At 42.3% G+C, this 22088-nt stretch overlaps 1 protein-coding gene across 6 annotated transcripts in view; it reads left to right on the top strand.

Moving 5' to 3' along the window:
* The window catches only part of DNMT3A (DNA methyltransferase 3 alpha), a 346591-nt gene that overhangs the window by 284998 nt on the left and 39505 nt on the right, over nucleotides 1-22088 (top strand). For all 6 annotated transcript variants that reach the window (XM_077489110.1, XM_077489109.1, XM_077489107.1 and 3 more), the window contains 9 exons: nucleotides 1787-1894; nucleotides 3448-3604; nucleotides 4596-4748; nucleotides 7095-7139; nucleotides 9462-9541; nucleotides 11116-11228; nucleotides 14106-14289; nucleotides 17212-17296; nucleotides 17393-17538. In XM_077489110.1, coding sequence (XP_077345236.1) covers nucleotides 1787-1894; nucleotides 3448-3604; nucleotides 4596-4748; nucleotides 7095-7139; nucleotides 9462-9541; nucleotides 11116-11228; nucleotides 14106-14289; nucleotides 17212-17296; nucleotides 17393-17538 — 1071 coding nt within the window. The remainder of the gene's footprint in view (nucleotides 1-1786; nucleotides 1895-3447; nucleotides 3605-4595; nucleotides 4749-7094; nucleotides 7140-9461; nucleotides 9542-11115; nucleotides 11229-14105; nucleotides 14290-17211; nucleotides 17297-17392; nucleotides 17539-22088) is intronic.

Raw genomic sequence — 22088 nt, 5'->3', positions numbered from 1 at the left:
GCTTGGAATTTGGAGATTGTCCATAGCAACCAAAACATGTCCCTTTTTCATTTTTTTTTGGATTTGATTACATTATTGAATAATTTTTATTACTCTTTATTATATTATAAACGTTATCATACCCGGGGTGTCCGCTAGACCCTGGTTTGAAGAGATTTCAGAGCGTTATTCCTAAGAATTACAGGACTACAAAATAAAAGCCAGATTTCCATGCAAAATAATTGTACCGCTTTCAGCACCTTATTCCAGACTGAATCATACCGCCAGGGAGGTTAAGGAACTCAGTCAAGTAATTGCTAGACCATTCTTCCTAATTTTTAAGAACAGTCTACTGACTGGAATGGTACCAGCTGATTGGAGAAAAGCCAACGTGGTACCAATATTCAAAAAAGGGCCAAGATACATCCCTGGGAATTACAGACCAGTTAGCCTTACGTCAACAGTTTTCAAGCTCTTAGAGGGGATGATAAGGGACTATATACAAGATTTTAGTAATTAAACAGTATCATTAGCAGTAATCAGCATGGATTCATGAAGAATCGTCCAATCTATTAACCTCCTATGAGGAAGTGAGCAGCCATCTATATAAAGGAAGGCCCGTTGACGTGGTGTATCTGGATTTTGCAAAGGCATTTGATACAGTTCCCCATAAACGTTTACTGTACAAACTATTGTCTGTCAGCATGGACCATAGGGTAAGTACATGAATTGAAAACTGGCTTCAGGGACAAGTTCAGAGGGTAGTGATAAATGGGGAGTACTCAGAATTGTCCAGTGTGGAAATTGGGGTCCCCCAGGGGTCTTACCTGGGCCCAGTCCTATTTAATTTATTTATAACTGACCTGGGGATGGGATAAACAGTTTAATCTGTATTTGTGGACGATACTAAGCTAAGCAAGGCAATAACTTCTCCGCACCATGTGTTAACCTTGCAAGAAGATCTGAACAAATTAATGGGGTGGGCAACTACATGGCAAATGAGGTTTAATGTAGAAAAATGTAAAATAATGCATATGGGTGGAAAAAATATGAGAGCAATCTACTCACTAGGGGGAGAACCTCTGGGGGAATTGTGAATGGAAAAGGACCTGGGGGTCCTAGTAGATGATAGGCTCAGCAATAGCATGCAATGCCAAGCTGCTGCAAACAAAGCTAACAGAATATTGGCATGCATTAAAAAGGGGATTAACTCCAGAGATAAAACAATAATTATCCCACTCTACATGACTCTGGTCCAGCCGCACCTTGAGTACGCTGTCCAGTTCTGGGCACCAGTCCTCAGGAAGGATGTGCTGGAACTGGAGAGAGTCCAGAGAAGAATTTTGCCCCCTTCCTGACCAGAGCACTTTTTGTCTGACTTTCAAGGTTTTGCAGTTGATTCGTATTTTCTGACTTACTGACCTAGAGCAAGTGATACAGATTGAGTGTCCTGACTTGCCCCTTTAATCTTCGAGGTCATTATATTCAGAAAGTCTGAAATCAGAGATTTAGCATGACTGGATAGCAAATGGCTTTTTATGAAGTAGGTCAGAAGTAGCATTCCTTGTGTTTGTCTTTGCCCCCCATTCACTCGTTTAGCTGTGCATTGTTTTGTTTCCCGGAAGGAGGACGTATCACCATGCAAAAGAATCACATAAAACTGTGTGAATTGGTGCGTCCATTGGTTTTCGATGCACAAGTGTAAGAAAAAAACGTTTGCTTTGAAAAAAATATGATGTAAACATGACCACCATTATTCCATAAAGGTAAAGGGTGTCTTATTTTTATAAATCCGTTGTTTAATTAGGTGTGTGTGGAGAAATTGCTGCCACTCAGCTCATTCGCCAACACCTTCCACCAGGCGACCTACAGCAAGCAGCCAATGTACAGAAAAGCCATCTATGAGGTGCTACAGGTAAGGAGAACTACTACTGCCCTTCTCTATACTAAAGCCCTACCATCTACTGACACACTATTGTCCTGTCCAATACAAAGCTACTACTGACCTTCCAAATTATAACCCACTGCAGGCCTACCATCTGCTGACCTACTACTGTCCTGTCCAATACTGAGCTACTACTGTCCTATCCAATACTGAGCTATTACTGCCCTTACCAATGCTGACTCACTACTGCCCTTCCCAATGCTGACTCACTACTGCCCTACCATCTACTGATACACTACTGTCCTGTCCAATACTGAGCTACTACCGCCTTTCGCAACACTGACCCACTAGTGCCCTTCCCAATATTGATGCACTACAGCTCTACCCAATACTTGCCCACTACTATCTTTCCCAATACTGACACACTCCTGATACTATCCTACAACTGCCCTACTCTGTACAAACCCACTACTTTACCCAATAACCACTATTTCCCTTCTTTATAATGACCTACTACTGTCCTTCTCAGTGCTGACCTACTACCGTCTTCCCCAGTAGTCACCCAATGCCTGTTTCAAGAAAATTGGGTTCATAGAGGGAAATAATGGAACAAAGGAAACCCTGTGTAAACTCAAAGTCACTCTTCTTGGAGCTTATATATGACTAGGAACGGTCTCCCTACTTCCGTGTGACAGCATGTGACTAAGCACCAGCACTGTCACTTGAGAGGAAGCAGCGGTAGCCACATGCTCCATGTACCTTGAAAAATTTAATATTTCTCTACATTCCTAACAGCTAAATGGTGCTGCAGGGGAGTGGAAAGAAAGGTGCTGCTGGAGAGGGAGCATTAACGAGAATCTGTTGCTTTCCATGCCATTGACACAGCACAGATTGGCTTTCTCTGGCATACAATGTTATACATTGCAATTAATGTTAAAAGGGGTTGTAAAGGTTCAGTATTTAAAAACAAAAAAACATGTCATACCACCGCTGTGCAGTTGAAAATGCAGAGTGGCCCCGATACTCCTCTTCTGGGGTCCCTCCATGGCGCCCCTGGCTCCTCCTCTTCTCAAGTGCCCCGTCAGGGAAGCACTTTCCTTTGTGGACACCCGTGCAGACGGGCACACTCCTGTGTCCTGCTTCTGTGTCTATTGACACAGAAAGCAGGACTCGGCCCCGCGCGCTGGTGCCCGCATCCTTGGATTTGATTGACAGCAGCGGGAGCCAATGGCTGTGCTACTATCAATCTATCCGAACAGGACACAAGACACTGGCTAGAGCTGGTGTGCTCGTCCACAGGGAGAAGAAAAACGGGTTCAGGTACGTAAAGCAGGAGCACTGGGGGGCTGCAGCACTACAGAAGGTTTTTCACCTTAATGCATAGAAAGCATTAAGGTGAAAAAACACAAGGGTTTACAACCCCTTTAATTACCAAAGTGCTAAAATCTATTTTTTCTGGAATTAGTTGTCCTCAGTATACTTAATGTGACCAGCTGAAGATTTAATGTCACTCATTCCAGCCCATTGATTCATTTGCATTTGACATGCCATTTCAAGGACATCATGACTTCTGTGTCTTGTAGGTGGCCAGCACTCGAGCCGGGAAGGTTTTCCCATCATGCCCTGAAAATGATGAGACCGATTCCTCCAAATCTATAGAACTCCAGAACAAGCAGATGATTGAATGGGCCCTTGGCGGCTTCCAACCATCTGGACCCAAGGGCTTGGAGCCCCCTGAAGGTGAGACAGTGAACTAGGGAGCTCGTAATATGGTTCCAGGCATAAAGGCACGGCTGCACTTTTTGGATGGACTGAGCAGCATGCATGCATATAACAATTGGTATGGGAGGGAATTAGATATGTGATCAAACAAAACTGTTTCCCTGGTACTGTATGGGATTTGTGAACCAACTCAGAAAATCCTTTTTTAGTTGTCAACAGTATTTATTAACAAAACTTAATTTTCTTCAGGGCAAAGTAACATTGTTTCTTGATAGCCCACCATACTCCCAGCAAGGTAAAATTGATAAAAAAATAAAATTAACGGAAAGTGTAAAAATAGAATAAACAATAATATATATATATATATATTTTTTTTTAAGCGCCCCCTTCCTCTACACTCAATTACCACTTTTCTGTATACATGGAGAACACCAAGTGAAAAAGACAACTCAATGATATGTAAAGTAAACTGCTTTTTATGTGTGTTATGGTTACACCATGGCATAGTAGAAAAGGCTGTTGCATTAAGGGAGGACTGTTTGTGTCTTTTATACTAACCATTGCACACCATGCAGGTTGACTCTTATCCCTTCTCTTTTATGAAATTGCTGATTATTAGCTAACTGGAGCAAATCAGATCATTTCAGGTGAATCACTGTTATCTTGAGATTGTCTGCTTTACCAAGTCCTTTGATACACAGTGATTTGCATACCGTGGAATCTGATATATAATCTATGCAGGCATTTCTGCTGCTCATGACCAAAAAGGAATTAGTAGATACATAACTTGATCTTCTGGAAGTTGCCTGCTGAGTTTTCTGTATTCTGTAGCGAGTCTGGTGTTCTGTGACACCTAGTGCTCATTTTGAGGTATAACAGCACCAAAACCATTCCTTCTCTGAGGCCACAGCAGTGCATGGTGGGCACTGTCATCAGTGCTGCATTTTATTTATTTCTTTTGTGCTAATGTAATGTCAGTGAATTCACATATTGTATTTGTTATATACAGAGGAACGCAATCCGTACAAAGAAGTTTACACAGAAATGTGGGTGGAACCCGAAGCCGCAGCTTATGCCCCTCCTCCTCCTCCTGCCAAGAAACCTCGTAAAAGCACAGTGGAGAAGCCGAAAGTGAAAGAGATCATTGATGAGCGCACGCGAGGTATGTCCTGATGACCGCAGGCGATGGTTCCATGCCTAAGTTACAGCAATGATTCATCAAGCTGTGATATCACGTTAAGTATGCTAAAAATGCCACATAATACTATTGTGTGAGAGGCCATTGACCCTTTAAACCCTAGTTGAACTTTTGGGGAAAATGTGCTGTATAAATTCAGTGTACAGGATAATAGTAAGTGTTCAATATTTTAATATTACTTGTCTTTGTAAAGCGCCCCCCTTTTATAGACAAAAATTCTGTGTCCTGCACTGGGCTGCTGGGGATTCTTGTTCTTTGTGTGAGAATGGTGATCTAATGTTCCCCCTTTTTATCACAATTTATTATGCATTAATAAAATATACATATTAGGGATTAGCGATTGGCACATCTTCTATTCATCACTCTGCTTTCCTCCTACACTTCAAAAACATGCAGGTAAGATGGTTAATTGGCTCTAGTGTGTACATGTGACATAGGGACCTTAGCATAGGTGTGCAGGGGGGAGGCTGCTGGGTGCGCCTGGGCACACCCTAATCTCCCCATGAACGAGTACCATCCAGTATATCATCCAGTGTACAGAAGTGTGCCGGGCAACTGGAACCAGAGGGAAAGGGAGACCCACTGTGCCCTGTCACACACTACACATCCAAATTAATCCATATCTACAGGTAATCCATATCTGTCTTACCCCCCACCTCCTCTCCCTGTTTTTTTTACAAATTTACTTTTATTCAAAGGGCAAAGAAACATGGAGCATAACAAGTAAGCATTACATTGAACTGATACCACTTGGCATAAAACATTGCACCGATTGGTACGAACTACATCTTGCCCCTGAAGCCTACCAACCAGTAGGGTTAAGAAAATGGGCCAACCAGAGCTTCATCATTGAGCACGCGATACTCTCTCCTCTGCTTCACCGCCATGAGCTTCTTCCTTGTCGGTGACGCCGCTTCAGTTCCGCAGAGGGCAGAGACCAAAGTAGCAAATGACATGCCAGAAACAACAACTTGCCCCATAAATCTCGCCCTGATTTTCCAATTTTTTCAAAGAGAATAAAAGAAAAAAAAAAAAAAAAGGGGGGGGGGAAAGGTATCGAGGGCGTGGAGGACACTGCAACGTTCTCTCCAGGCCCCAATCCTTCAAAGAGAAAGGAAAGAAAGAAATAAAGAACAAGTCAAGAGTGTAAATAAGATTAGGACAGAAAGGGATGGGGAGGGAAGGGTAGGAGAATGGGAAAGGAAAAAGGGGGGTGGAGGCGCTAGGGGCAGTGGGGGGGGGCAAGGGTAAGGTGGGGACCATGGAGGCAACACAACCCCCCCCAATCCAGCCCCCATCTCCAAACACCCCAGCCAACAGTGTCAGCCCATTAACACCTACTGAGATCTAAATCCGGTAAACACCCTCCTCCAAAAGGGCCCTGCCTTCCCTCGAGAATATAAACATGTTCCAAGCCGTCCATGTTTTAGTGAATTGCTCGTTCCGGCCCCTATTAGTGAGGATTAAATCCTCCATTTTTTTGATGTCCTCGACTTTTTTAAGCCCTCCTCTCCCTGTTACCCTCCCCTCTCTCTCACCCCCTTTTCTCTCTCTCACGCCCCTTTTTTCCTCTCTCCGCTCTCTCTCATCCCCCCCATCTCTCACCCCCTCTCTCTCCCTCTGACCAATTCTGCCAGAAGATGTAAAATGTATTAAAACATTTAAAAAACTCTTTAAAAGAGTGTGTGTGTGTGTCTGAATATATATATAGATATATATATATATATATAGATATAGATATATATCTATATATATATATATATATATATATATATATATATATATATATATATATATAGACATACATACCCACACGCATGTGTTTGAGTTGTAGGCTGGGTACACCTGTAGACGCTAGATTGTAAGCTCTTTTAGGGCAGTGACTGATGAATAGTTTGTAAAGCTCTGCGTAAATTGATGAAGCTATATAAATACCTATAATAAATAAACAACAACTCTCTAGTTAGCGAAGCTCATATTCCCCATTGCTTTCAGGGCTATAGGGCTGCCTAACCATGGCTATGTTGGACCTTGCGGAGAGACCACTGTTTCTACACAGGTAGCAAGGGTCCAACTCTGCAGCCTAGTGCAGGACACAGGATTTTCTGCTCTGGCTGGGGGTGCTTTACAGAGACCAAAAATATTAAATTGTTGATAGTTGTTATTCTCTTGGAGTTTCAAAGGCACATTGCAAGTGAATTAAGAAAAAGCATGTTGTAGCCGAGCGAGTGAAGACCATCTGCATATAATGTTACCAGTTCTCTTAGGTTTATCCAGCTCCCCTTTCACTATCTTTTTGCTGTTTTCCAGAGAGGCTGGTGTATGAAGTTAGACAGAAGTGCAGACACATTGAAGGTGAGTCTTTCCTTCCTTTGACACCGTGTTTCCCAGTCCCATCTCTGCCATGAATGGTTACTAGCTGTATAATGTTTTTAATTTGGGTTTGTCTACTTCGGGAATGTCTACGACACTCTTTAGAATTCCAATGTGCCTTGTCACGAAATGTCAGTGCGGGAGACAGATTAATGCTCCAGGTATAGACAGGTACATTAATCTGGAGCATGTACCGAGCGTGGAGTGTACATACAGACCCTCTATCCCCAGTGCAACTGCACTTCCTTCCTGCCGCTGCAGGGAGTTTTGTATATAGGGGGCAAAGCCTGATGGGGATTGGCCGATGCTAGTTCACCATCAGGTCTGCTACCCTTGTGATTGACAAGCAGTGGGTGGATCCTTAACCAGTAGAGAGACTGCTACTGACTAATCAATCTGCCTGCTGTCAATTACAAGGCAAAGATAGACCTCATGGGGAACTAGTGTCCCAGCTTCCTTTATCAGGCTCCGCCCATTGCAGCATCACTGTTTGCTAGGAGGCTATTGGCTGGGAAGCAGCCAGTGACAGGGAGTAGGGTATTGGCAGGACAGGCACCCTGTCTCTGTATGCACAACTTGGAGTGGGTCTTAATTACCTCCAGTTTTGTTACTTATGAAAAGGAGGCAATTATTTTTGAATTTAGTGCATTATTAGTGCCACTTTGTAAAAGTGGAGCTGCTAAGAACTACCTGAATCTGCCAGATTTGTCGGTACAGTAACCTTAACAAGCAGCAGGGATATTTGTAATTTGGCTCTGGCCATTTTAACCACTTCCGTACAGCCCCATAGCAGATTTACTGCTACAGGGCAGCCCTCCTGTGCAAAATGACATATATATACATGATTCCGCACTTCCTCCTAGGGGGCCACTTCTGCTGTAATTAATCACAGAAGAAGCCGATCTGCGGGTGCCGGGCACTCAATGTCCGCTGGAACCCCGCCAATCGTCAAGCATAGACACAGAACGGAGCTCTTCTTCTGTGATTAATTACAGCAGAAGTAGCCCCCTAGGCGTAAGTGCAAAATCATGTATATATATACGTGATTCTGCACAGGAGGGCTGCCCTGTAGCAGTAAATCTGCTATGGGGCTGTCCGGAAGTGGTTAAAATGGCCCACCTACCCAATGTGTTCTAAAGGATGCTGAGCTTATTTAACTGTTTCAATACTGGACACTTTTATCCTCTTCCTGCCCAGGCCAATTTCCAGCTTTCAGGACTGTCGCACTTTGAATGACCATTGTGCTGTCATGCAACACTGTACCCATATGCATTTTTTTATAATTTTTTGTTTTTCGCACAAATAGAGCTTTCTTTCAGTGGTATTTAATCATCTTTTTTTTGCTAAATAAGACCAAAAAACGCACATATTGTTATAACATTTTGCAAATAAATAATCATTTTTCATAAATTTAGGCCAAAAGTCAATTCAGTGTATATTATTAGTCTGTAGGAAAGTTATACTGTAGAGTCCACAAACAATTATATATCTGAAAATTTATAAATCCTGATGTACTGACAACCTGTCTAATTTTTGGAAAGTAGACAGTCCAGTTTATTTAGTAAGAGGCATAGCGAGATTTGTGAAGTTGTAATTTTTTGTCACAATTTTTTGTAAAATTAAGTAATACATAATTTTTTTTCCTGCAATTTTTTTACACACTGTCACCATTGCAGTACAGGATCATCATATAGCTGGCGTGGCGGTGATCAGAAACACTGACTGGTGACAGACAGTATGTTAAAAAAAATAAATAATAATAATAATTTTTTTTTTCCTTTGTAAATTTGTTTCTTTTTTTTTCTTTTAGTTCTACAATCCAGTTATAAGCAACCATTTTTTCTGAATGAAAACTATTAATTCAGTGTTTACTATTTTGGTGATTGGCCACAGCTAATCACATGGTACAGATGGGCTTTGATTGACCTTGTCTGTACCATGTGATCACTGTGACCAATCACAGCTCATCACAATAGTACACAAGGCATGAATCAAAATTTTCCATTGTGTACAATTGTCATGCGATCTGCTGTGATTGGCCACAGCGATCACATGGTATCGGCAGCCGGCTGGTTCAGTGACCTGTCATCAGCTGTGTCTGGTGGATCGGAGCGCGGCCCGATCCTGGGAGGATGTCAGATGAAGTCCTCCAGGGATAATTGGGCTCCCACCCGGCCGCCATATTTCAATAGGCCGGGTGGGAAGGGGTTAACTTTAACGTATGTGCTTTACTGTCAGCCCACCTATGTTACACCTTCGTATACATATATAACGAAGAAGTATTTCTGTATTGTGTATTTGTAGATATCTGCATATCCTGTGGCAGTCTGAATGTCACCCTAGAACACCCGCTATTTATTGGAGGAATGTGCCAAAACTGCAAGGTAACCAGATGATGCTGAACTTCGAAATCATATAAAAATGAAACACAAATAAAGAGACCTTGTCAACCTGTTTGTAAAGCCCAACAATGACCAATTTACACACATCTCTCCAGCAGCCTTCTACACTCTTTCCCCTGGGTCCACTGCTGCAAAATATCTGGTGTTTCTGGGTATGGTGCAGCATAGGACCTCCTCCCATGATGTAGTGCTCAAGACTATCTGCCAATCACTAGGCCCGACCACTATCATGGGATAGAGAGGGTGATGTCACTGCTGTGATGCTTAATGTTTTTGGTGGCTGTGACAAAGGGAGGAGTGATGAGGAGCTCTGGAGACAGAGGTATAAAGTGGCCAGAGGTGGGCATTACAGAGACACTGTCGCTTTGTTGTGATTTCCTTTAAAAATCATGAAATTAATTTTTATGTACACCTAGCATTACTAGCTGAATCTGCCTGTTAGCCTTTCGTCCCCTGTACAGCACAGCTGCAATTAATTACTTTAAAGTGTTACTAAACCCACAACAGTAAAATCAGTCTGTATATGCAGTAAAGCATGCTTGTTATACTCACTGTGGAACCTAAGGGATTAATTCCTCTGCATTGTGTAAAAAGGCTGCATGATCTTGTATGCACAGCTCCTCCCCTCCCTGCACTGTCCCCCTGGACAAGTCTGCCTAACACAGAGTCTTGGAGTCAGACTGCACATGCTCAGTTTGGTGTGTATTGCTAGAGAGGTTTTTTCTTTTTTTGGGCAAGTGCATATGATCAGCATAGGGCCAATCAGCACTGTCCAGACAGAGGGTCAGGAATTCTGCAGCCTGATAGGACAACTCAGTGCAACATGAAAACTCCTCCTACAAGCTTCACCAGGAACTGATAGAAATCACAACTGCTGTATATTGCTGATAAGAAAAAGTATTTAGCTGTTTATGTTTACTAAAATAATTGCATCTCCATGTTCTGTACTGTGGAAGACCAGATATTGTGAATGTAGAATGTATGGTCCTGGGTTTAGTAACACTTTAAGGCAAGCCATAGATTATACACAGTCAGTTTTGAACGGGGAATCTCTCCTGCAGCGTTATTGAACACAATGATCAGTGCTAGTGGCTACAGCCGCCAGTAGTGATCGCATGCAAAGAACACAACAAGTTGGTTGTACTGAAGCTGATCGACAACCAGCCTGCTCATAGAAGGATCGAGATTTGATCCTTCTATGGCCGGCTTAAGTGTGTTGCTGCTACTTTGTTGTCCAGGCTGCAAGTGGGGGAGATGACAACACTGTACCCCTGTTTTCTAAAAGAGAAATTGCCATTATGCTCCTAGCTGGCGGGAGTGCATAAATCACAAAAGTGTCTGGGGTTAGGCTGATAAAGCTATTGTGATATGTGAATTTAGCTGTTTATCTGGAGTTCAGCTTTAATTTGGGGCTTACAGAATTTTCTTGCCGAGAGCCTCCACTGCCTGCAGAATACCATTAGCTATAGAGCACTGTGTCTTCTGCCTCTTCACCGAATTGGCCAATAGCCAACCATGTCCTGTCTGCCATTACAGCTGTTCTTCTTATCTTGCAGAACTGCTTTCTAGAGTGCGCATACCAGTATGATGATGACGGGTACCAGTCCTACTGCACCATCTGCTGTGGAGGGCGGGAGGTGCTCATGTGTGGGAACAATAACTGCTGCAGGTGAGTGCGCCTATTTCTTAGAACATTATTCACATGATTTGTAAAGATCGACAAAATACCTACTTTGAATTTTCACCCATTTTGCCAGTACTGTTCAGCTGCTCTTTCATCATGTCATAAAGATTTGTTTTGATTTTGAATGGTAGAGTGCAATTTGGTGAGCGTCAGACATAGTAATAGGAAAAAGTACTGCCATCTAGTAGAGGATGATTCTATTTTAATTCCCCTCTCTGACTTTTTTTTATGAGAATATTATTGATTGATTGAACTGCCTGGACACTTTTTTCCATTGGAGAGATTTCTGCACTAGATTCCACCCATGCAACTGCATGGGGCCACACTGGTGAAGGGTTTAAGGGGTTGAAGTAGGAGGTACAGTAATACAATACCTCCTCACCACCTGTCACATGCTATTCGAAATGTGGTCCAAACACAGATCGCTCTTCAAAGAGCGAATCTAGTGTGAACGAGTCCTAACAGCACCGTTTTTTTTTAACAGAATGGGGAGCTCCTAAAAGATCTATAAGGTGTCCCTTACTTCCTGTGTTTGACACTGAAAAAAAAAAAAACCTTACAGAAGATATAAGTCTTCCCCACCAAGGACCTATTCACACATAATGCAATGCGCTGCAGTGCACTTATTTTAGTGCGTTTAGGCGCATTGCATTAGGCAGCCCGCTTAAAATGAAGGGTCTGTTGACGCACAGCAAAATATATTCTGCACAAATTTTTCATCATGCTGTAAAACATTGGTTCATTTGCTAAAGGCAAATAGATGTGCATTTTGCAAGTGTAGTTGCTCCAGATCTTAAAGAAGAACTCCATCTTTCAAACGCTTTACATAGTTTGTTTAGGCCAAGCTGACTGAACGCGGCATGGTTGTTGGTGCCAGGCGGGCTGGTCTGAGTATTTCAAAGCTGCTGATCTACTGGGATTTTCACGCACAACAATCTCTCGGGTTTACAAAGAATGGTCCAGAAAAAAAAGAAAATATCCAGTGAGTGGCAGTTGTGTGGACCAAAATGCCTTGTCAGATTGGTTCGAGAAAGGCAACAGTAATGCAAATAACCACTTGTTACAGCCAAAGTATGCAGAATAGCATTTCTGAACAATTTGCACAGGCTCACCAAAATCGGACAATAGAAGACTGGAATAACATTGACGGGTCTGATGAGCCTTGATTTCACCTGTGATATTCACATGGTAAGGTTAGAATTTGGCATAAACAACATAAAAGTATGGATCCATCCTGCCTTGTATCAATGCTTCAGGCTGGTGGTGGTGTGGAGGATATTTTCTTGGCACACTTTGGGCCCCTTAGTAGCAACTGAGCATTGTTTAAATGCTATGGCCTACCTGAGTATTGTTGCTGACCATGTCCATCCCTTTATGACTACAGTGTAACCATCTTCTGATGGCTCCTTCCAGTAGGATAATGCACCAAATCATCTCACCACTGTTTTTGAACATGGCAATGAGATCACTGTACTCCAATGGCTTCCACAGTCACCAGATCTCCATGTGGTGGAACAGGAGATTTGCATCATGGATGTGCAGCCCACAAATCTGCAGCAACTGCGTGATGCTATCATATCAATATGGACCAAAATCTCTGAGGAATGTTTCCAACACCTTGTTAAATCTATGTTACAAAGAATTAAAGCAGTTCTGAAGGCAAAAGGGGGTCCAACTCGGTACTAGCAAGATGGCCAGTGAGTGTATAATCAGGCAGTGGGAAGCCATTAAAGTGTGACTTTTAATAACTTTACAAGTTTGCAATTCCTGATGTGAGAATATACTTCAACAGTATCACTTTTGAAGAAGGCTCCAGGTTTAAAATAAAAGAATATAATGAGCTAAAGTTCAGTGACTTTGCCTACATTGAGAAGATATCTCTGCTGCAGGCAGGAGGGAGCATTTCCTTGTTGCCCTCTCCTACCCCAGTAATCAGACTGCAACAATGTAACTTTGTAGCAAGTCGCAAAGTGAGAGGCTGGAGCAGTCTGATCTGTGTCAAACCAGACATTCTTGGAAACAGCCAAGAACCGTATGGCCACACAAATTTAAATGATTGTGCCATCTCTGAGCCGGTGTTCTGCCAAAAACTGTCCCCCGAACGGATAGTGTCCGCCCCGTACTTGCGCAGTATGAAGGGCAAGGAGACTCTGAAAGCCTCCGAAGATGAATGGTGCCTGCGCACTAAGTACAGTTTCAAGCCCCACCATCCAAGTGGACATACGGTAGCACTCTGTAACAGGGCCCCTCGCCATGCTTCGCTCGCCACGCTTTGTTCGCCATGCTTCGGGCCCGGCCTTGCTTCGCTCTGCAATTTTTTATTCTATGTCCACTTGGATGGTGGGGCTTGAACTTGGACTCAGTGTGCAGTTCATCTTCAGAGACTTTCGGTGTCTCTTTGTCTTCCGTACTGTGCAAGCGCAGTACAGGGCAGACACTATCCAACATGGGGACAGTATTCGACAAGACACCGGCATCTCAGTTCAGGAAGTAGCAGCTGACCCTTGATGATGCCTAAACAAAGATGGTTCTGTCTTTCTGGAGAAGATAAGTAAACTGTGGAATTGTCGGGTGGAGTATCGTGATCCCTGTGAGAGGTAACAAATATCTGAAAGTATTACAATGAAACGATACTTAGCATGCGTGTATGTAACTTGAAAATATCTGATGTTCGGTCTGCTTTAGGTGAATTTGTTGTTTGGTTCAATGGGCAGAGTAAAGGTTTTCTTTAGAGTGTAGTGCAGTGCAGCCTGTCTCAGAGGCTATGAGAAACACGTAATTGTCTGTAATTCATATTATCTCTGCTGGGACATGGGAAAGTCATTATCCTGGTAGTGATGTCTTCTCTCCTGCTTCTTCAAGGTGCTTCTGTGTGGAATGTGTGGACCTGCTAGTGGGACCAGGCGCAGCTCAGGCAGCTATCAAAGAAGACCCCTGGAATTGCTACATGTGTGGGCACAAAGGGGTGTACGGGTTACTGCGACGCCGAGATGACTGGCCCACCCGTCTACAGCTCTTCTTCGCCAATAATCACGACCAAGAATTTGTAAGTAACTACCCTGTTATTTATTACAGGTACTTGTATATCACTGTCAATTTATGCAATGCTTTATATATACAGTGGAAAAAATAATTATTTAATCCCCTGTAGATTTTGTAAGTTTGCCCACTTACAAAGAAATTAAGGGTCTATAATTGTTATCATAGGTTTATTTTAAATGATAGAGACAGAATATCAACCAAAAATCCAGAAAAAACACAGGATACAAATGTTATAAATTGAGTTGCAATTCAGTGAGTAAAATAAGTATTTGATTCCCAAGCAAAACATGACTTAGTACTTGGTGGAGAAACCCTTGTTGGCAAGCACAGAGGTAAGGTGTTTCTTATAATTGGTGACCAGGTTTGCACACATCTCAGGAGGGATTTTGGTCCACTCTTCTTTACAGATCTCCTCTAAATCCTTAATGTTTCTTGGCTGTCGCTTGGTAACTCAAAGTTCCAGCTCCCTTCATACATTTTCTATAGGATTAAGGTCTGGAGACTGGCTAGGCCACTCCATTACCTTAATGTACTCCTTTGTTGTCTTGGCGGTATTTTTTGGGTAATTGTCATGCTAGAAGGCCCATCCACGACCCATCTTCAGTGTTCTGGAGGATAGAAGATTCTCATCCAAGATTTTACAATACATTGGCCCATCAATGTGACAAAGTTGGTCTGTACCTTTAGCAGAGAAACGGCCCCAAAGCATAATGTTTTCACCTCCATGCTTGACTATAGGGATGGTGTTCTTAGGGTCATAGTCAGCATTGTTCTTCCTCCAAACAAGGCGAGCCCCCCTCCTCAGGAAGGCACATGTACAGTCATGCCAATGAACATCTAAATGATTCAGAGGAGGATTGGGATAAAGTGCTGTGGTCAGATGAGGTCAAAATTAGCTTTTTGGCATTAACTCAAATCGCTGTGTGCTTTGGAACTGTTTCTCTGCTAAAGTTACAGGCCTACTTTGCAGCATTGAGGGGCCAATGGATGGGGCCATGTATTGTAAAATCTTGGATGAGAACTTTACAAAAAAAACTGCCTATGCAGATAAGGGATGTTTTTAGATTAAAACAAACTGTGCAGCTGTGACTAAAGATGAATAATACCCTTGCTATAGGTGTAGGCCATTTACATACCTTATGAAGCCTGACTGGACTACTCCCAGGACATTGCTAAGTACTCCCAGAATGTTGCTGAGGCCTAGTCATCACTGCTCACCTCCACCGTCACAGGAGTAAGCTCTTTATCTGATTCAAACCCCCTAACATACTCCTCTCCCCTGATGCGGTAGCTCTGAGCTTGGCATTTGAGAGCTCACTCCTGTGATAGTGGAGGTGAACAGTGATGACTAGGCCTCACTTGGCAACAGCCTGGGAGTATTTAGCAACGTCTTGGCGTTTGCCAGGCAGGCTTCATTAGGTATGTAAATGGCCTACACCTTTTTATCTATAAATGCCCCTTATTGGCATAGGCAGTTTTGTGGTAAAGGTGAACTTTCCCTTTAAGGATGTAGAGAAGATCTGTAAAGAAGAGTGGACCAAAATCCCTCCTGAGATGTGTGATAACCTGGTCACCAATTATAAGAAATGTCTTACCTCTGTTCTTGCCAACAAGGGTTTCTCCACTAAGTACTACCTTTTCTTTTAGTTTTGGATAGAACAGGAAAAGGTTAGGATTCCTTGTCAGGTTTTCATTGCTACCTATGACCCTTCCAACTGAGAGAGGAAGTTCTGTAGTAAAGGTGGGATATTTTTCTCCTCTAATGCATAAAAAATGTCCAGAGAACACTGTTAAATGAAATCCTGCGGGAAACCGCACCTGGATCGCACACTGGTTCACACTGACATCTGCAAACAGCTGGGGGTGTCAATGTAAGGTTAATGACACCCCCAGATTAGTTCACAATGCGAAATGTCAAATGGTGCAGGAATCGGTTCACATAGGTGTGAACACCCATGCGATTTGATTTCAGTGCGGAACATAAAAGGGTCCTGCACCATTTTGGTGCGAATGCGCTGCGATTTCAGCCATATAGTTTGTATGGCTGATTTCGCATTGTGGAATAATGTGGTGCAAATCACGTGCAACGTGATCGCACAAGTGTAAACCCAGCCTTAATCGGATAATGTCTGGAATGATCGATATTCTGCGGTTTAAAGTGGAAGTAAACTTCCAACACTGAATTTTACCTATAGGTAAGCCTATAATAAGGCTAACCTATAGGTAGTGTCAATTTCTCCTAAATGTGCACTGTTTAGGAGATATTTACTGTACATGCAGCCAGTGACATTACTGGCAATGGCACATGTGCTCTGAAGGAATGACCACTGGGCCGTTCTTCAGAGCCCTGTGCCATTAACGGCAGCTCCTGCGCACATGCCATCGTGGCTCTAGCCAGTCACAGAGCCGGATTCCGCGAGCCCGGAAGCAAGACGGGTGAAGATTGAAGCGCCTGCAGCTCTGACATCTCGCTGCTGGAAGGGCTTCATTTTCAGGTAAGTTTAACATAATGGGCTAGCATGCGATGCATACTAGCACATTATAACTTTACCTTGTAGGGTACAAAAAAAAGCATCCAGTGGTTTACAACCGCTTTCATTTTTTACAATGTTAGTAGTTGTTTATATTTTGGGGTTTATTTACTAAGGGCAAATAGACTGGGCATTTTCACTCTGCAAAAGCAGTTGCTATCGTGCTTAGTAAAGGAGGTGAGGCTTCATTTTGCAAAGAATACCCAATTGCGTTCAAGAAAAAAAAAAAAAGAATTTTTGCTTGCACATGATTGGATGATAGAAGTCAACAGCTCTGTTCTGGAGCGACTGCACTTACAAAGTTCAGTCTATTTCCCTTTAGTAAATCAACTCCACTGTGTCTTTAGAACCCCCATTTTCAATTGTTTCCTTTTGACTTTTTTTTTTATATAAAGGAAAATCCAAAGCTTTATCCTCCGATACAAGCTGACAAGCGGAAGCCTGTCCGTGTACTTTCTTTGTTTGATGGCATTGCTACAGGTGAGTTGATCCCGATCACGTGAAGCATCAATTTGGTCGGGTGTCCCCTCCTCATCAACTGCGGCTTGACTTTCAGCTGTCCAATCTTCCCACTAGGTCTATTGGTGCTAAGGGATCTCGGGATCCAGGTAGATCGGTACATTGCCTCCGAGGTGTGTGAAGACTCCATCACAGTGGGGATGGTGCGACATCAGGGCAAGATAATGTACGTGGGAGATGTACGCAACATCACCCGTAAGCATGTGAGTTACAGCTGCCTTACCTGACATTCATATCATTTATTTAGGAAATAAAATAATGAGGGCCTTATTCATAGAATCCAGTTGGTTTTTATTTTCAAAAATAAAGGAGTGGAATGGGAATGTCACTGTTGGATTTGTACCATTCAATAGGTAGGCCATTATGGTTTGGTGTCTTGTTGGGAGAGAGAGAGAGTAAATGATTTTAACTATTTCCCTTTGAATAATTGGTTTGTCTAAAGATAATTTTTGATCCTGGGAAATCTGAGGGAGAGATAGTGAAGTAAAGATGGTATTAAGGTCAACGTTAAAGATGAGGAGAATATCAGTATGTACAGTGCCTTGAAAAAGAATTTATACCCCTTGAAATTTTCCACATTTTGTCATGTTACAACCAAAAAAACGTAAATGTGTTTTATTGAGATTTTATGTGATAGACCAACACAAAGTGGTACATAATTGTAAAGTGGAAGGAAAATGATAAATGGTTTTAATTTTTTTTTACAAATAAATATCTGAAAAGTGTGGTGTGCATTTGTATTCAGCCCCCTTTACTCTGATACCCCATCACTAAAATCTACTGGAATCAATTGCCTTGAGAAGTCACCTAATTAGTAAATAGAGTCCACCTGTGTGTAATTTAATGTCAGGATAAATACAGCTGTTCTGTGAAGCCCTCACAGATTTTTTAGAGAACAAACAGCATCATGAAGGCCAAGGAACACACCAGACAGGTCAGGGATAAACTTGTGGAGAAGTTTAAAGCAGGGTTAGGTTGTAAAAAAATATCGCAAGCTTTGAACATCTCACGGTGCACTGTTCAATCCATTATCCGAAAATGGAAAGAGTATGGCACAACTGAAAACCTACCAAGACATGGCCGTCCACCTAACCTGAGAGGCCGGGCAAGGAGACCATTAATCATAGAAGCAACCAAGAGGCCCATGGTAAATCCACAGCTCAGGTGGGAGAATCTGTTTACAGGACAACTATTAGTCGTGCACTCCACAAATCTGGCCTTTATAAAAGAGTGGCAAGAAAGCCATTGTTGAAAGAAAGCCATAAAAAGTCCTGTGTGCAGTTTGCGAGAAGCCATGTGGGGGACACAGCAGACATGTGGAAGAACTCTGATCAGATGAGACAAAAATTTTACTTCTTAGCCTAAAAGCAAAAGCTATGTGTGGCGGAAAACTAATACTGCACATCACCCTGAACACACCATTCCCACAGTGAAACATGGTGGCAGCATTATGTTGTGGGGATGCTTTTCTTCAGCAGGGACAGGGAAGCTGTGGGGGACCCAGCAGGAGGTAGAAGCCAGGAGCGCCAGCATGGGACCCGAGAAGAGGAGGATCTGGGCTGCTCTGTGCAAAAACATTACACAGAGCAGGTAAGTATAACATGTTTGTCGATTTTTTTTTAAAGGCTTTAACTACCTAAATACCAGGCCAATTCTGACACTTCTCATGTACATGTAAAAATCTACTTTTTTCTTACTAGAAAATTACTTTATATATTTTTTTTAGACAGAGACCCTAGAGCATGGATATGCAATTAGCGGACCTACAGCTGTTGCAGAACTACAATTCCCATGAGGCATAGCAAGACTCTTAAAGCCACAAGCATGACAGCCAGAGGCATGATGGGACTTGTAGTTTAGCAACAGCTGGAGGTCCGCTAATTGCATATCCCTGCCCTAGAGAATAAAATGGAGGTCGTTGCAATTTTTTATGTCACACGGTATTTGTGCAACAGTCTTGCAAACAAATTTTTTTGGGAAAAAACACTTTAATGAAAAAAAAAAAAAAACAGTAAAGTTACCCCAATTTTATTATTTAATTTGAAGATGTTATGCCAAGTAAATAGATACTTAACATGTCACCCTTTAAAATTGCGCATGCTCATTGAATGGCGATAAACTACGGTACTTTAAATTATTCATAAGTGACGCTTTAACCACTTGAATGACAAATAGTCGTGCAACACTGTACCCATATGAATTTTTTGTCCTTTTTTTTTCTAGAAAATAGAGCTTTCTTTTGGTGGTATTTAATCATCACTGGGTATTCTTTTTTTTTTTTTTGCACTATAAATGAAAAAAGACCAAAAATGGGGGGGGGGGGACAAAAAAATTTAGCAAATTCAAAAATTTTGGCCAAAATTTATGCTGCTACATTTCTTTGGTAAAAATAACCCAAATAAGTGTATATAATTTGGTCCATGTAAGAGTTAGAGAGTTTACAAGCTATGGTGCTTATTATTGAAAATTGATCACACCTGATGTACTGACAGCCTATCTCGTTTCTTGAGACACTAGCCAGATGACCCATTTTTTGAAAGTAAGTTTTTGCAAAATTAAATTTTTTTTTTTTTAACAAAATTGTCAAATTAACAGGTTATTTCTCTCACACGGCATATACATACTTGCAACTAAACCCCAAAACACATTCTGCTACTTCTCTTGAGTATGGCAATACCACATGTGTGGGACTTTTTCACAGCCTGGCCACATACAGAGGCCCAACATCCAAGTAGCACCGTCAGGTGTTCTAGGAGCATAAATTACACATCTAACTTGTTGACTACCTATTACAATTTTGAAGGCCGTGGAGCACCAGAACAATGGAACGTCCACAAAATTACCCCATTTTGGAAAGTAAACACCCCAATGTATATTTTATGAGGCATAATGAGTCTTTTGAACGTCTCATTTTATTCCACGAGTTTTTGGAAAATGTGGGAGAAAAATTAAAACGCACTTTCTTTTTCAAGATATTTTCAACACATAGCATAAATGACACCCCAAAATACATTCTGCTACTCCTCCTGAATATGGCGATACCACTTGTGTGAGACTTGTAAACAGCATGGCCACATACAAAGGCACAACATTGAAGTAGCACCTTCAGGCGTTCTAGGAGCATAAATAACTCATGTAATTGCTCAACCACCTATCACACTTTTGAATGACCGTGACAATGGAAACTCCCACAAAATGACCTCATTTTGGAAAGCAAATACCCCAACGTATATTCAATGATGCACGATGAGTCTTTTGAACATGTAATTTTTTTTCCGCAAGTTTTTGGAAAATGAATCAAAACACATTTTTGTTTTTACACAAAGTCGTCCATTTATAAAATATTTCCAACACTTAGCATGTACATAGCAAAAATGACACCCCAAAATACATTCTGCCACTTCTGGGTGTGGTGATACCACATGTGTGAGACTTTTACACAGCCTGGCCACATACAGAGGCCCAACATGCAAGGAGAATTGTCAGGTGATCTAGGGACACATAGCATGCACATACCAAGAATTACACCCCAAAATACATTCTTCTGGCAAAGGGTAAACAAAAGATTACCTGTGGTTTTATTAGCGCAGTTGTTCACAGGAGGAGAGCACTGGTCCAGCCAGCAGGCAGGGACTTGGTCAGCAACAGTGAACAGAATTGTCCAGGCAGCAGACAGGAATACTCTCCATTGTCAGTACAGGCAGCAGGCAGGGATACTGTCCATATACAGTACAATTCAGGATCAGTGCATGCAAAGATATTGTCAACAGTGCCAAAATATTGGTCCTGCAAGTAGACAGGAACATAGTCCATAGTACAGGTAGCAGGCAGAGGTGTGGTCAGTTAATGCGTCAGGCAGAGGCATGATGTCAGTAAGTTCTACAGGCAGAAGTAGGGCCTCGATCAGGACAGAATGTGGACAGGGGTATAGGCTTTTCCCACCCAAATCTCTTTGAAGCCACAGGTCTCCAGACCCTAATCCAGGAAGGATAAAACTAAAAAATTGTTTTCCTCATTCAGAAAAACAATCTTGGAGCCCCTCACAAATGTGAGACCCCTGTGTTATGAATCCCACTACTCCAGTAGCAGGGTAAAACATCAGTCAAAAAACGTGGTCAAACAGTTCAGAGTCAGTTCCAAATCAGGCAGAGGTATGTAGAGAAGCAGTAGGCAGAAGCGTGGTCGAATAACAAGCCAGGATCAGTTCTGGAGCAGGCAGAGGTATGTACAGAAGCGGCAGGCAAAGGTGTGGTCGAATAACGGGCCAGGGTCAATTCAGGAGCATGCAGTGGCATAAGGAGTAAAAAGGTAAATGGTAGGAATTGAGAATTACATTTACCATACTTCACTAATGTAGAGAAGTATGGTCACGGTGGAAACAGTCACCTTCAGTATGCAGAGGCCTGGTTGGGAAGGACACTGGGGTCTCTTCTAACTCCTCCTCTGGAGCACATCCTAATTTTTTTTGATGTTTTTGGTTTGGGAGGGGTTTTGTTGGGAAAATGGCGTGTGTAGAGTCTTCTTATCACATCTGATAAAATGTTTTCTGTTGGGCTGTTCGGGAATATAAGGGCAGGAATGATTTCCTCTTGGTAGCCAAAGAAGGATTTGGGTCTTTTGGTGGAGTTGCAGTAGATTATATAAGACATGGACACATGTTGGTTTTTGGATTGGGCCATTCCTTCTGGGGATTTCCACATAGGTGTTATAGTGGATTGAAGACACCATGTAGACCCTCCTTTTGTCCCTCCAC

This window comes from Lithobates pipiens, unplaced genomic scaffold, assembly GCF_037356315.1.
Source record: "Lithobates pipiens isolate NorthernLeopardFrog02 unplaced genomic scaffold, aLitPip1_a1.2 Scaffold_18, whole genome shotgun sequence".
Lineage (NCBI taxonomy): Eukaryota > Metazoa > Chordata > Amphibia > Anura > Ranidae > Lithobates > Lithobates pipiens.
This window is presented reverse-complemented; position numbering and strand designations above follow the sequence as displayed.